This window comes from Impatiens glandulifera, chromosome 1, assembly GCF_907164915.1.
Source record: "Impatiens glandulifera chromosome 1, dImpGla2.1, whole genome shotgun sequence".
Taxonomy (NCBI): Eukaryota; Viridiplantae; Streptophyta; class Magnoliopsida; order Ericales; family Balsaminaceae; genus Impatiens; species Impatiens glandulifera.
In genome coordinates this window covers 42,091,637-42,107,899 of record NC_061862.1, presented here as the reverse complement: position 1 = coordinate 42,107,899, position 16,263 = coordinate 42,091,637, and the positions used below count along the sequence as shown (strand labels likewise).

The 16,263-nt window shown below is 36.3% G+C and overlaps 1 protein-coding gene and 1 pseudogene across 1 annotated transcript; both read right to left on the bottom strand.

Annotated features, from left to right (window-relative positions):
* Window positions 1-3,129: 3,129 nt before the first annotated feature.
* LOC124922534 (heat stress transcription factor A-6b-like) lies at window positions 3,130-5,383 on the bottom strand. The gene is made up of 2 exons (XM_047463266.1): window positions 4,299-5,383; window positions 3,130-4,057 (listed from the first exon to the last, which is right to left on the bottom strand). Exons 1-2 carry the CDS (start codon window positions 4,614-4,616, stop codon window positions 3,338-3,340), a joined length of 1,038 nt encoding a protein of 345 aa, XP_047319222.1. The 5' UTR covers window positions 4,617-5,383; the 3' UTR covers window positions 3,130-3,337.
* A 956-nt stretch (window positions 5,384-6,339) lies between these two features.
* On the bottom strand, window positions 6,340-8,926 carry LOC124920277 (annotated as a pseudogene).
* Window positions 8,927-16,263: the final 7,337 nt, after the last annotated feature.

The window sequence follows — 16,263 nt, the reverse complement described above, 5'->3', positions numbered from 1 at the left end:
AAAATTAAAGGTCGATTGAGATTGGTGGTTGGTTTACCGAAGGATAAGAGGCGTGTGAAAATATGATAAAGAGATATATAAAAAAGTGTGAGTCACAAGATATCGATTAGTTGACTAATTGGTAATAAATATTAAATACAAAATATATACATACACAAAATTATAAAATTATTTCAACAATCTTAAGTGATCTAGCAGTTAAGGTGTTAACATTTCATGTTTAAGACCAAGATTTGAATACCAACAAATTTAAAAGTGAGTATTATAAATATTTGAGAGATCAATGTTAAAAAAAATACATTTTTAGTATAATATATTGTAACACAACTTTTAAACAATTGATAAGAGAAATCTGAAAAGTGTGAGGTCAGAATTATTGGTTGGTTAGACGAACATTTGAAAGTGTGAGGTCACGAGATGGATGTCGAGTGGTGAGTGATTTGTCAGCCGAGGGGATAAAAAGACATATGAAAAAGTGTGAGTAATAAGATAATGGTCAATTGGGGAGTTATTGGATGGTTTGACGAGGTATAAGTGGTGTATGATCAATTAGTATTGGTTGTTGATTAGTTGAAGTGAGGGTAAAAGAGACCGTCTAAGATTGGTGGGTTGTTTGCCGAGGGGGTAAAGAGACATATGAGGAGATAAAGATGCATATGAAAAAGTGTGAGTCACAAGATGATGGCCAATTATGAGATTAATGGTTGTTTTGACGAGAGATTAAAGGTGTATGATCAGTTGGAGTTGGTTTTTGATTTATTGAAGTGGGGGTAAAGAGGTTAACTAAGATTTGTGGTTTATTTGCCGAGGGAGTAAAAATGCATATGAGGGGATATAGAGGCATGTGAAAAAGTGTGAGTCACAAGAGGTTGACTAAAATTTGGTGGGTGATTTATCGAGCGGATAAAGAGACATATGAAAAAGTGTGAGTCACAAGAGGTCGACTAAGATTTGGTGGGTGGTTTGCCAAGTGGATAAGAGACATATGAAAAAGTGTGATTCATAAGAGGTCGACTAAGATTGATGAGTGATTTGCCGAAGTAAAGTAAATGTAAGAGGACTTTTTAACAAATTAGATATTTGTGGTTAAAAATATATGAATGAGAAGTTGATTGACCGAAGTGATCGATTGGGGGATTGACTATTGATTTGTTGAAGTGTGGGATAAAAGAAGTCGCAATAAGAGTAAATATGATGAGATGCGAGGTGGAGATTTATGGTTGATTTGTCGGTATAAGAAAAGCCGATAATAAAAGGAGATATCGACGGTTAAAAATGTATAAATGAGATGTTGATTGACCAGAGTATAAACGTGTGTGTGAGGTCACGAGATTAGAGGTCGAAATTAGGATTGGTGAGTGGTTTGCTGAGGGGATAAAGATGAATATGAAAAAATGTGAATCACACGATGATAGGTTTGATTGGGGAGATTGATGTTTAGTTTGACGAGGGATAAGAGGTGTGTAAGATCATGAGATGAGATGTCGATTGAGATTTGGTGATTGGTTTGCCGGAAGTAGGGAATAATTTAAGATATTGGTAAGAAATGAGATATTAGTGGTTAAAAATATATGAATAAGATGTTGATTGACCGAAATGTAAAAATGTGTAAGGTCACGAGATTAGTGGTCGATTATGATTGATGAGTTATTTGTCGAGTGGACAAAGAGACATATGAAAAAGTGTGAGTCACAAGATGAGAGGTCAATTGAGGGATTGATGTTAGTTTGACGAGGATAAGAGGTGTGTGAGGTCACGGGATGAGACGTCGATTGAGATTTGGTGGTTGGTGTACCGAAGTGAGTAAAAAAAGTGGTCGCGGTAATATAAAAGAGGATAATAATAAATAAGATATTAGTGGTTAAAATATATGAATGAGATGTTGATTAATCGAATTGTAAAAGTGTGTGAGGTTACGAGATTAAAAGTTGATTGAGATTTGTGGATGATTTTTCAAGTGGATAAAGAGAAATATGAAAAAATATGAGTCACAAGGTAAAAGGTCAATTGGTGGTAAAAGAGGTCACGATAAGGGTAAAATAATGAGATGAGAGGTGGGATTTTTGGGGATAAGAGGCCGATAATAAAAGAAATATCGGTGGTTAAAAAATAATATGAATAAAATTTTGATTGACCGAAATGTGAAAATATGTGAACTCACAATATTAGAGGTCGATTGAGATTGACGGTTGGTTTGTCGAGTGTGATAAGAGGCATGTGAAAATGTGAGATCATGATATGAAAGATCGATTGAGATTGATGGTTGATTTGACGAGAGATAATAGGTGTGTGAAAGTGTGTGAGGTCAAGATATGAGATGTGGATTGTGTGATTTGGTTTGTCAAAGTGGTGGTAAAAAAGGTTGCGGTACTGGATAAGAGGTCGGTAATAGTGTAAAGTACGTCTAACGTTACTTTAGATAAGAACAAAATGTATTACACAATATTTAGTAAAATCTCTTGATTTATAATAATTAACTAGATAAATTGTGTAATTGACTTGATTCTTACTAGGAAGAAATCTACATTTTCTTTTAAGATTTTACAAACTCATAAAATAATTTTTTTTAAAAATTTAAAAAATTAATTAATTTTAAAATATATGTTAACATTAAATTTTAAAATAAATTTAATTTTTTCAACTAAAACTAATTTTAAATTAATTAAATTTATTTAAAATATTTATTGATAAATAATATTTTGTTTATAGGAATTGCCATTTAACTTCTTTGTACTGATTCTGAAATGCACATGATTTCTTATTTTCAAATAACCCATGTACAATAATATCAAATGCATATTGTTGATTAAAATTTTTAAACCAATTTTTGAATGATAAGTTAGATCCAAATAAATTTGGTTTGGATACCTAAATAGTCCACTCACATTGGACATTGGGCCATTTAAGTAGAATTAATTAGAAGAGGGAAATATAATGATCATAACCCAGATGGGGCCAATCAATTCCTACATTTTTTTACCCAAAAATGGAAAACACATGAAGATGATGATGTATGTTAAAGTAAAACCTCATCTTCCAGTTTCAGTAGCTTTTCAAGAACAATGTGCCTATTTGAATATAAGTAACTGTCAATAAATTTATGAAACTATGTCAGACTAGCTATTTCAGTTGACACAAAAGTACATACCATTATTTTTAAAGTCTACTATCTACCATTCAGAGTGTTATCTTCACAATCTACAATAATGAATGGTGATGAAAGAAGAAGAAGAAGAAGAATCCCAGCATGAAACATAAGAACACAAATCATTAATTGAAGCAAAAACAGAACCCATGAAAGGAAAAGGCAAAACAGAGATGATTATGTCCGGTTAAGTTAGAGTGGGTTAGAACCCATGAAACCAAGCTGCTCTGCAAATAATTCTACATCTTCACATTCTCCAAGAAAACCAATGTTCCTTTCATTCATCAGATTCTCCATCAACCCTTCTTCACAAAGCCATTTACTCACACTTCCATAATCTTCCTCCTCATGATCACCTCCCTCAAAGTTTTCTAAAACTCCAATTTGCCCTTCAACCTCCCTCCCTAAGCTACTCATCCCAAAAACATCTCCATAATCATCATCATCATCATCAAAATCATCATCGCCTTGGCCTAAACTGATTCGCTTCCTTCTCTTCTTCTTAATTACTTCCCCAAGTTCTTTCCTTTTATCATTTTTGAGTAATTGCTGCACAAAACATGGATTCTGCAGCGCTCTTGCCAAGAACCCCATCATCTGTCTATGCCTAGTCTCTGTCTTATTCAGTCTTTCCTCCATTGCATCAATATAAACTCTAGTATTATGTTGCTGCTGTCTCAGCTTCGTCAATTCTTCCAATAAAACATGCTTATCCCGCCTCAGGTCATCCATCTCTGCGACTAAATCTAATCCAAACCGTCTCACTTCAACACAAGCTTCCTTCTCACGGTTAGCTGCCATAGGAAGAGGCGGTGCCTTTTTCCTCCTAATATTCTTCAGAAGATGCTTTTTCCCTCTCAAGAACACTTCATTTGCAAATTCCCATTTATCTGGATCTACCTTTTTAAACCCCTGCACAATATTAATTTCTCCATGAGCTTCTTTGATGTGTGCTTATTTGGGTTATTTGAATATTATGAAATCAAAATCTTGTTTGATGAAAAGGTTGATATTTTGGGTCAAATTACTAATACTAAAATGTGATGAAGAAAAAACTTAAATAACCCAAGATCAAATTAGCTCCATTTCTTCAATCACAAAGTGTATGAACACGATTTCTAAATAAGGAAAGATGATGGATATATATACTTACATAGGTGTTGAGTTGTCTAACAAAGCTTGAGAAATTGTTGTGCTTGAAGTATTTAGGAAGTAGTTTCATGGCAAATGCTTGAGGATCTGAAACCACAAAACTGTTGTTACCTATGCTCCAAGTGATCATGTGGTTTGTGGTTGGATCTTCGACCATGTCGTATGTCTTGGTCAGGAATGGAGGAGTGCTCGTTTCATGAAGTCTGTCCATTGGTAGAGGAAGAATGCCCATTGAAGAAGGCTGACCCGAAAGCAAACTACAGAATTCTTCCATTTTCTCCTCCTTCACTAGACATGGTACAGGATGATGATCCATCATGGAAGATTTTGAAGACAATATCTGCAAGAGAATATGAAGTCTAATGGATTTGAAGGGATCTTAACTACAAATTGGGACAACAATGGTCAGACGTCAGAACGAAGAAGAAGGAGTTGGGCATGTCAGTAATAGAAAATCAGAAAAGATGAGAAAAAAAGGGTAGAAAAGGATCTAAGGATAAGTTTCTGGCATGATGATGGAGCCAAGAAAGAGAGAGTATATGAATTGAATTGGATTGAATTGAGAAGTAGTATTATTTATATACTTTGAATCATCATCATCATGTGTGCTAAGAGTATGCAACAGACAGGTGGCTGGCCCTATGCTTTAAAGTGAACCAAAAAGGCCATTAGACTCAGATCTTTCCTCACTCCTTATTAGAAAATTATTTTCCACTCTTCTGGAAATATCATTTATTCACAGTGACTACTGTACTGCAAGAAGCCCTCCTAGGACGTTGGGCTCCCCCATTTTCATTTGAATTTGGGACATAAAACATTCAAATAATTACACAAATAAAGGCGATGAAATTTAAAAACATAATCAGAATTTTCAAATTCTCTAATTCTTTTCCTATATGTTTCCATGGCTGCTTATTGAGAATGGAGGGTTTGCAAGGGAAATGTCTTTGTTTGGTTGGTTGAGGGAGAACCACATATCTTGGGAGATTAATAATCAATACTTTATTTATGCTTAAACCAATGCTAAGAAAAAGTTCATATTGTCACACCTAGGGACCCACATGTTTTTAATAGATTCAAATGCAGTACTATTATGGGTAATGTTAAATATTATGTATATTGCTAAAATGTCTTGTTTGGATTGGTGATGATTTTGAGATGGATATATTTTTGGTAAAAAAGATAGAAGGTATTTTAGTATTTAGTATGTTGGGTAATGAATTAAATGATGTGATGAAAGAGAGGGAAAGTGATATAAATTGGTTAGCAAATATTTAAATAACCTATATCCAACCAGACCTTAGAGAGAATTCTTAAATGGGGTTCAGGAGAACAGACAGGTGTCCATAAACTCTCAGAATACCTGTTAAAGTGTCAATTTCTTTTGATGGAAAGTTTGTGAAAGGGATACAAAAACAGAAACCTTTCCATTGACAAAGATTTGGAGATCCAAACTGAAAACTGTTGACGAGAAGAATATAAAATCTCTTCTGGTCTTTTAGATTAACATAACTATGAGGATTCAAGGCAAGGCCCTGTGTAGATAAGAATACATTTAGTAACTAAACTTAGTCATACACGGATTCAAAATATGTTTTCAAATAACACATTATGTCTTAAGACTGAAAGCATGAGCATGTCATCTTAGTTTGACCCAAAATCCAAAATGACTGTTGTAGGCTTGCTTCTTATGAAAGCATTAGTCCCAACTATAAGAAAAAGACAAGATGATAAAGTAAGGATTATTATATACAGAAAACTCCTTGCTTAAGAATAAGCCACGTCACTCCTAATCCACGTGACAGCTAATCTAATCTATTGAAAAGTGACCAAAATAGTAAGTCATTACGTGTCAGTACATCCAGGGATTCAAATAATGAAATGACTAAACTAATACCCATTAAAAACAAAGACTGATTAAACTATTCCAAAATAAATATCATTGTTTAATTGAGTGAGGGTCCTTCAAGATGTTTGTAGAAGATGGGAATGAGATCACAAAGTAGGGACAAATCTCATTATGAGTTGAAAGAAAGGCAAGGTATCCAACTAACTTTTAATTATTCCCATTAAATAAATAATTGCTCCCAAAATAGGGCACTCTCACAGCCACAATTCCATTAAACAAATCAAATTCAACCATGCCTTCATCTCTATCACTCTTTCTCTTTACAGTCATTTATTAGCACAAGATTCTTGCCCAAAAATATCTTGTAGGAATAGACAATGTAGCATTATCTTATTCACTGTGTGAGCCATTGATCATATTACCTTTATAATCAAACGTTTACTCATTACTAGTATTGATTTTATTATGCATCAAGACAAACATAATAATATTTCTGTAAAGAGCAAAACCAGATTTCAAGCTGCAGCATTAACAGATTGACTGCCACCAGTATCTGCCTGCACGAACTCTTCCATATAATGCTTCCTGCAAGTCAAACACCAACATATTAAGATTGAGAGAATTAGTGGGGAGTAAATAAAAATAGATTTCTCCTATGTTTTTGCTACCCTTTCACCCGACAGAGAAGTACCTGGCAGGTAGATGATCAAGAGGACGATTATAGGGCGTCCATATAGGGTCGCCGACAAATAGGCGCATTGCCTGCGAAAATTGTCAGCATTGATAAGAAATTATTTGTTCATCCCCAAATAATTCATAGTTTAAATGATATAACTATAAATTACATGGAGTATGTACTAGGGATATAATAGTGGGAGACTTATAAATAGTAGATAGATTGTATGAAAGCATTGTGTTGAATATGAAATGGTTTGATATCTGATTTTCATATTTTTCTCATCCCAAGTTCTTCATTAAATATCTCTAATTCCTAGATTTTTTCTTCTTTTTCTAATAAAGGTCAATTTCAATCTAAAGACCATGGCCGAAAGGCGATGAGAAACAACACAAGGAAAAAAAAAAGATGAAAGGGGAAAGTCATCGCCGTAAAATTAAAACAAAAAATTATTACAAAGTCATTGCCTAAGGCTATCAATAAGGTCAATGGCATCAGAATCAAGAAATTTAATGAAACCTTGTCAATGATAAACCTTCTCATAAAAAAATCTCTTATTCCAATCTTTCCAAAAAAATTATCTTATGATATGAATGATAACCCAATTCTAATTATGAAAAATCGCACTACTCCAAATCTCATATTGACTGTGAACTGATTGTTGTCAATCCACAACATTTCGTGCACATAGTCCGATGGTGGCCTAATCTATTGGATCACACTAATCATTTGATGTTTTGCCGTGTTCTCCTCGTTTAAGTGACATTTAAAGCAGAGATTCAATACATCTTATAAATGTTGGGGCCTAACATTTACCAACAAGATACGCCCGACTTGTGCAATAATCAATTTGATATTCATGATGTAGGCAGAAATTAAAAGTGAAAAACCCTGTTCACCGGCAAGAGATAACATGGACCTTATCAAGAAATTGAAATTGAGGGGTAGCTAATGAGTCGGCATTCTTGGCCTATCTTACTTTTACTTATTTTTTTGTGTAAATCCTGCTCTATTCAAAGAGACTGAGATGATTTCATGGTAAATTATTGAGACTCATAAGAACTTCTTTTTTGTGCATAGTTCAATTGAAAATTCAGAATGCACTACATTATGTGGTGCATAATTCCACATGCTAAGCAGCAAAAAAATAGCATACGTGGATTTAGAACTCTTTGTGTCTACTCTTCTCTATATATGTTGTGCACATTTAAAAGTTAATCATATACAAGGTTACTAAAAGAAAGCACATATAGATCAAGATATGCAAATGCAACAAAGAGAAACACCATTAAGCATAAGTTCATAGAACATAAATATTAATGATTTTTACATCATTCAAACTACAAACTTTACCACAAAAAATTCCACCCATTTAAAAGTGATGAAGGTACCTTGATATAATTGTCCTTATCAAGTGTAAATCGGTGATAAATTCCAGCAGGTAAGACAATCATTCCTCCCTTCTTCACCCAAACTCGAATCCAAGAGTCATTGCGATCCCTTGCATCAAAATAACCTTCCCCATTACAGAAAAATGAAATCTCATATTACAGACTAAACATTGATCAGCAAGTATGAAAATCAAAATGCTCTAAATTGTACCACTTCCTGCCACACAGTAACGCATCTCCTCATCAGTATGAAGATGTTCTTTAAAGGATTTTCTCTTCATAGTTTGACAGCTTTTCTGGACACACTTCACAGAAATCCTGCAAAGCAGATAACCCCGTTCAAGATCAAGAGAAGAAAACCTAAAAACAGTTTCTTTTCAGATACCAAGAACAATTAAATTGATTACAAACCAAGTAGGAATATCCACGTTCTTCACGAATCTTCTTTAGTTCTTCATCTGATTCATAGTTATCAGCATCCAAATGCCAGCTGAGAACTCCAATTTCTGGATAATAGTAATTAACCAGAGCTTCTCATTAGATAGAGCCAATTTGAAAAAAATAAATTGAAATTGATTATGTAATTCGGTACCTGAAAGCTGATTCAAGGAAACATATTGCTTTGGGTCTGGGTGATGTGGCAGCCTCTGGTCTTCCTCACTGTCAATATCCATGTACCAAGCTTATATGACTTCTTCCCTGGCATCCTGCAGGAAGAAACAGCAGACATATCAAAATCCACTTGATCCTAATGCAAATTCATTTCACTTTAATTGGAAATTGGAACTTACGTGAAGCCTGGTATATGTTATAGATTAGGAAGATTATTTGCTAATTCCCAAATACTCCAAACAAATATAACATATAATAAATCCATTTCCATTCAAAGGCACCATTTAATCTTATCTAGTTTTCCATTATTATAACGACGGTGATTTTACTAGCTTTATGAAAGATCTCCATGCAAAACTTGATTCCAAAAGTCAAATCATGTAGCCTGGAAACAACAAGGATTCAGAGACCAAACAAACAAATTACAATATAAGCTCAATTGATTCGATTCATACGTATGGCTGTACTTCTAAGCTCTTTCAAGAATTAACACGAAACCCTAAATTTTGTAATAGATTTTTTCAAACGAATCTAACCATTATTTACAATATAATTAAATTGCCTTAATCATTTTCGATCAATTCAGCAGGTGACTTTTGATTTTGATTTTAATTTTAATTTAACATTTATTTTATTTTAGTGGTGGGTACGAGTTAGTTAAAAACTTGATGCATACATATACTTTTAAATTAAACTATATTATAGTAATTAATAAATAAAATAGATGGGAGTTGAATGAAAGTATGAAACAAACATAAAAAAAAAAAATGAATTGTAGAGTTAATATATTTTTGATTTCGGAACTTCAATTGGGTTTGAATAACCCTAGCAAAAGAAATTGTGTTTTCTCTTTCATCAACTCCTATAATTGCAACGTTATTGCTCTTTAAGAAACAATGATCTAGAATCTCGAGGAAAACCTTATCACCGACTTAACTAGAAAGAAAATTTTTAAATGGGCGAATCTAAACGTTAATGAACATTCTGGAGGAATCCTTGTTATTTGGAATACAAATCTCTTTCAAGCGGAAGAAACTATTATGGGGCATTTTCAATATCTATTAAATTCAAATGCATCATCAAAGGGAACATATGAGCATTCGGTGTTGTTTATGTCCCGGTCGACTATAATAAGAAAACTACTTTTATCTAGGAGTTATATGATTTACAAAATCAATGGCCCGTACCTTGGTGTTTTTGTGGCGATTTCAACCTAGCTAGGGGCTCCAAACGAAAGAAAAAACTCAAGTAGTTTCACAATGATGCAGCGTGCGTGGCTAGGATGAACCTTTATCAAGATTCGTTGATTCTTACGAATACCGAAATTGATAGATATTGAGGAAACCTCGTTTTCTGATTAATAATCCTCCCCTAACAAAGTGTTTTAAGATTCTTTAAATACTCAAACCCTAGCTTGCAAAAAAAATAAACAACTTTTAATAAATTGCAAAAAACACCCGAAACTAATAAAAATGCGATTTTGAGCCCCTAAACGTCGTCAGATGGCCTTAAACCATCATACCTCATGGCAAAACCATGACTTCTTCACAGCACCACGTTTCCGCCCGAAAAACACTAGGCAATCGTCGAAATTTGACATTTGCGAAATATTTTCGGATGCTGCAACTTTCGCATAAACGCCTCTTCGACTCGCACCGCATCATTCCCCCCAGGGTAGAAAAGATTCGTCCTCGAATCTGGAACCGCATCATCCTCATCAGAAGAAGACTCACCCACAAAAGGAACAAGATGCTTCACATTGAACACGTCAGAGGTACGCACATGGCTGGGAAGGCGTAAACGATAAGCATTGGGGTTGATCTTCTCCACAATCTCAACAGGACCAATCTTCTTAGCAGCAAGCTTGCTATATTCATGAGCTGGAAAACGATCCTTAGTCAGAATAGCCCACACAAAGTCACCAACTTCAAAATCAACAGCACGCCTTCTCGAATCAGCCTTCTCCTTGTACTTGGCAGTAGCAGCAACCAAACGGTCATGAGTGGTCTGATGAACCTGAGCCAACTGACCAACAAAATCCGCAGCAGTGGAATGAGGACGCACCTTGCTGGGCAGCGCTAACAAATCAAGAGGAGCACGCGGAGACAGCCCGTAAATCACATGGAAAGGACTGAAACCAGTGGAGCGATTAACAGCATGATTGTGAGCAAACTCGGCCTGAGGCAGCTTCAGATCCCAAGCCTTAGGATGATCCCCAACTAAACTGCGCAGAAGGTTCCCCAAAGACCTATTAACAACTTCAGTTTGGCCATCAGTTTGCGGGTGATAGGCACTGCTAAAATTCAGCTGAGTATTAACCAAACGCCAAAGACTCCTCCAAAAATGACTCACAAAGCGAGTGTCCCGATCAGAAACTATGGAGGCAGGAAGTCCATGAAGGCGATACACATCCCTGAAATAAAACTGTGCAACAGCCACAGCATCAGAGGTTTTCTTGCAGGGAATGAAATGAACCATCTTCGAGAATCGGTCAACCACCACAAAAATCGAATCAGAACCACGCTGGGTACGTGGCAGCCCAAGGACAAAATCCAGTTTGCTAAACACAGAAGCACCACCCAACTGATCGAACAAGTCATCCAACCGGGGAATAGGAAACCGATAACGCACTGTAATCTTGTTGATAGCACGACTATCAATGCACATACGCCAAGACCCATCCTTTTTTGGGGTAAGAAGGGCCGGGACAGCACAGGGACTAAGGCTCTCTCGAATGTGTCCCTTAGCCAGCAAGTCCTCCACCTGTCTACGCAACTCGTCATGTTCTTTGGGACTCATGCGGTAATGAAGACGGTTGGGTAGGGCAGCACCTGGAACCAAGTCAATGTGATGCTGGATATCACGCAAAGGAGGCAAGGCACAAGGCAGATTCTCAAGAAAAACATCTGCAAACTCCTGTAACAGCGGCTGCACTGGAATAGGAACCTCAGAACTAGCACCACAGGTAATCAGCGAACAAAATAGAGCAAACACCATGCCAGATTCAACCATGGCGGTCTGAAAAGGACCCCGAGACAACAAGGTGGCAGGGGGGACGCATGATGAGTGGGGGCAGCACCCTTTTTGGGCTGATTTGGCATCAACACAATCTTGACTCAGCCAGGACAGGCGATAAGGCTTGGGGTGAGGTTCAGTGGACAGACCCAGCTTCGAAACTGCAACCTCAGAAATCACATTCTCACAACTCCCAGCATCAATGATGAAGGTGCAAACTTTGCCACCGATGGTACAAGTGGAATGGAACAGATTATTGCGTAACCACTCGTTGTCAAGAGCACGAGGGGTTAAACATGATCGACGAATCACCAAAAGGGGGCCAACATCACCAGAAACATACTCCTCCGCTGCCTCATCATCATAAACATCATACACTGGGGCTGAATCTGAAGGAAGAGCAGAGTCAGTATCATCCACCTCAGTAAAAAGACCACGATTGGTGGACTTTGGGTTGCGACACTCTGCTTGGCGATGGCCAACTTCACCACAATTGAAACAACGCAAGCCACCGGGACGTCCCTGCGGGGGGGCTGTAGTGCCGCGAGGGGGGGCTAGGGTGGGATGGGCCGGCTGGGAAGAAGAACCAATGCCACTAGTGGGGACAACCTGTTTTCCAAAGCTACCCGAACCGCGCCTGGCTAGCTGTTTCTCAGCCTGTGAAGCACGCTGATGTGCCTCAGAAACAGTCAAGGGATCAAACATATTCAAAATATCCTGCAACTGGAGGCGAAGGCCACCAATATAGCGAGAAACCAACTGGAGAGGGGACTCAGACAGGTCAACACGAGCCACAAAGGTGTAAAACTCAGTGGAATAGTCATCCACGGAACGAGAACCCTGACGAAGATTCTGGAACCGTTGGTACAGGTTACGTTCGTAATTATATGGTAGAAACGCAGCCCTAATATGCTTCCTGAATTTGTCCCAATTCGTGAGCTTTGCCTTACCATGACGAACACGTGTCTGTTTCAACTGTTGCCACCATGCTTGTGCACGATCATGTAAGCGGGTCGTAACAAGGGGTACACGACGATCTGCAGGAACTTCCTTTAAATCCAGAATCTCTTCAACCTGAGAAAGCCAATCAATAAACTCTTCCGGTGGTAGACTACCATCGAACTTAGGGATGTCCACCCTGAAAGCCTGCTCCCAGCGATGATTGGGGCGTTCAAGGGATCGATTCCGAAGACCACCGAGAGGGTTTTCATCTGTCATCGTAACATCATCTTCAGGGTGGTGCATGTGCATAGATGCATCCATCCGTTGCGTCAACCATTCAACCTGCCGCCTCAAATCGTCGTTATCACGGCGAAACTCAGCGTTTTCACGTCGCAACTCAGCAAGGTCACCATCATCAGCACCAGGGGTAGGGTTGCGCGGCTGTCTTCGGGGCGGCATACCTCAGGGTCGACTGGAAACTGATACCAACTGATGCAGCGTGCGTGGCTAGGATGAACCTTTATCAAGATTCGTTGATTCTTACGAATACCGAAATTGATAGATATTGAGGAAACCTCGTTTTCTGATTAATAATCCTCCCCTAACAAAGTGTTTTAAGATTCTTTAAATACTCAAACCCTAGCTTGCAAAAAAAATAAACAACTTTTAATAAATTGCAAAAAACACCCGAAACTAATAAAAATGCGATTTTGAGCCCCTAAACGTCGTCAGATGGCCTTAAACCATCATACCTCATGGCAAAACCATGACTTCTTCACAGCACCACGTTTCCGCCCGAAAAACACTAGGCAATCGTCGAAATTTGACATTTGCGAAATATTTTCGGATGCTGCAACTTTCGCATAAACGCCTCTTCGACTCGCACCGCATCACACAACAGAGATGGACTTGTTCAACAAATTTATCGACGACTCATTTCTAATTGACCATATTCTCGAGGGTGCCAAATTTACTAAGAAAAGTGATAACAGCAATGGAAGTATGTCTCGCATTGATAAATTTCTTTACAACTCAGAATGGGAGAACCTTTATCATCCAACAAGCCAATATGCAAGAACAAGACGTCTTTTTGACCATAAACCCCTTTTCCTAAAATATGGCCAAACCTATCAGCCTAAACCACATTTCAGATTTGAAAATTCTCTTCTCTCGGATCATAATTTTGTGTCGGAAGTGGGGAAGTGGTGGGTGGACCACTCAAATGTTGAGGGGAGACCATCGTTTATCCTGTCTTTTAAACTTGAAAATCTTAAAAATTTCATTAAAAAATGAAGACGAGTCAACTTTGGCTCTCTTCGTTATAACATTACTAACGTTTCCCAAGAGATTGATATCATTGACAGGTTGGAAGAAAACGAGATCTGACTGATAAACAAGGGGACTTAAACAAGGGGATCTTTTACCACCTCTCCTTTTCACGGTGGTTATAGAAGATTTGTCAAAACTATTCGAGAGAGCCAACAATGTTAGTCTTTACACGGGAATTAATATAGGAACAACGAGAGACCCAACTATATATCTCACTTACATTTTGTTGATGACACTCTTTGTCTTACTAAACCTATAACATAAAACATTCATTCTCTTCGGAAGATTTGTATTATTTGAGGCATGCTCGGGGTTGAAGATTAATAGAGAAAAGTCTGAATTTTTTTCTATCGGTAATGTTAATGACACTCATTCATTTCTAAAATTCTGGGGTTCAAAATTGGTTATCTCCCATCAAAGTATCTCGACGCCAAATTCAGTTGCAAGGATATTTGGAATCCTATCATCGAGAAAATGAGAAATAGGTTGGCACTTTGGAAGAGAAAACTTCTCTCTAAATGCGGTAGGTTAATCTTCATTAAGAACTCCATCGCCACAATTCCAACATTAATTATGTCCCTCTTCCCTATTCCTGCATCGGTGTCCAGTAGAATGAACACAATCATTATGAATTTCTTTTGGGGTAACTCTAACTCATTTAAAATCAATTATCAGACACTTATTGAGATTTTTTGAGATCTCTAATAAAAATGAGGCTATAGTGGCAGACTGTTTTCGTCTTATATCTAACCACAATGTTTGGAAAATTCTTTTAAATAGACAACTTTCCACCGAAGAGGAGGTGAGACGAGTTCTCCTCATAGATGCTCTTACCAACGTTTCGATTGACTTAGAGACTGACGACAAATTTTCTCTGTCTGGCTCTCCTGATTTTAAAACTAGCTACATTTATCATGCGTCTATCCAAAATATTCAATCCCTATTTCATTGGAAAGATGTGTGGAAATCAAAAATTCCATCAAAAATCTCGTTTTTTGGTTGAGAAGTTATTAATGGAGGAGTCTTAACAATTAACAAATTGAAAAAGAAAGGATTTCATCTCGCTAGCAGATGCAACATTTGTTTAAAAAGTGAATAATCTATTGATCACATTCTTCTACATTGTGATATTGTCAAGAGCATGTGAACTCTTCTGCAGAACCTTCTTCGATTTCAATGGATACACCATCAAAAGTCGCTAATTTCTGGATCAAATGGATTGAATTGTGTTATAGTAATAAAATCGCGGACGACTGGAAACTAATCCCTCTCATCATGTGGTGGACAATCTGGAAAGAAATAAATAGAAGAGTTTTCGAAGGGAAAAGTTATGGATACGAGCATCTCAAAAGATTTATGTTACGCGCGTTCGTCTCAATCCGAAAAAAAGGCTTGTACGGAATGATAATTTTTTTATCTTATTGGCATTTAAAATTCTTATGTTGTTTTCTTATTTATTGTTTTGTTTTTTACTTCCCTCCTTTTGTAACGTTTAAACGCATTTTGCGTTCTTTTTAATAAAATTATTTTTTAAAAAAATAAAAATTATATTTATATTTTTAGTGTTTATTAATTATTTTTCAGTTATGTTCTTAAGCTTGTTTCTATTAAATATTTTATTTAAAAAATATAAATGGAACACTATTTTTAAAAATAATGGGATAAAGGATTACTTGAACCTAACACCTTAGGCTGAGAATATTCATATTCTTTTGTCGCTACTCGTTAGGCTAGAATAGAGGATGAAACCGATCTAGCTTGATTATGTTTTTTAATATAATGTTATAACGTAATAACTTATCTTATTTTTTTTAACTAATCCAACTTATTCCCTAATCGTTCATATACATTTATTTATATGTATTCACAACAATTTATTCATTTAAACTGTTTTAGCAACTTATTACAATTTAGTTGTGATTATAATAAAACCAACACCTAGGAAGTTTTGAATTACCTAGGTTATTTCAAATAACTTATTTGTATAGAAGTGAGTTATTTGTATAAAAAAATATTAGAGATATAATATATAACATTTTAATATTTCAATTTCATAATTTCGAATGATTTTATTAATAAGAAGATCTAAAATTATGATTTTCTTATGGTAAATTATTTAGATTTGAGATTCATAAGAAAAAATGAAAAAGTT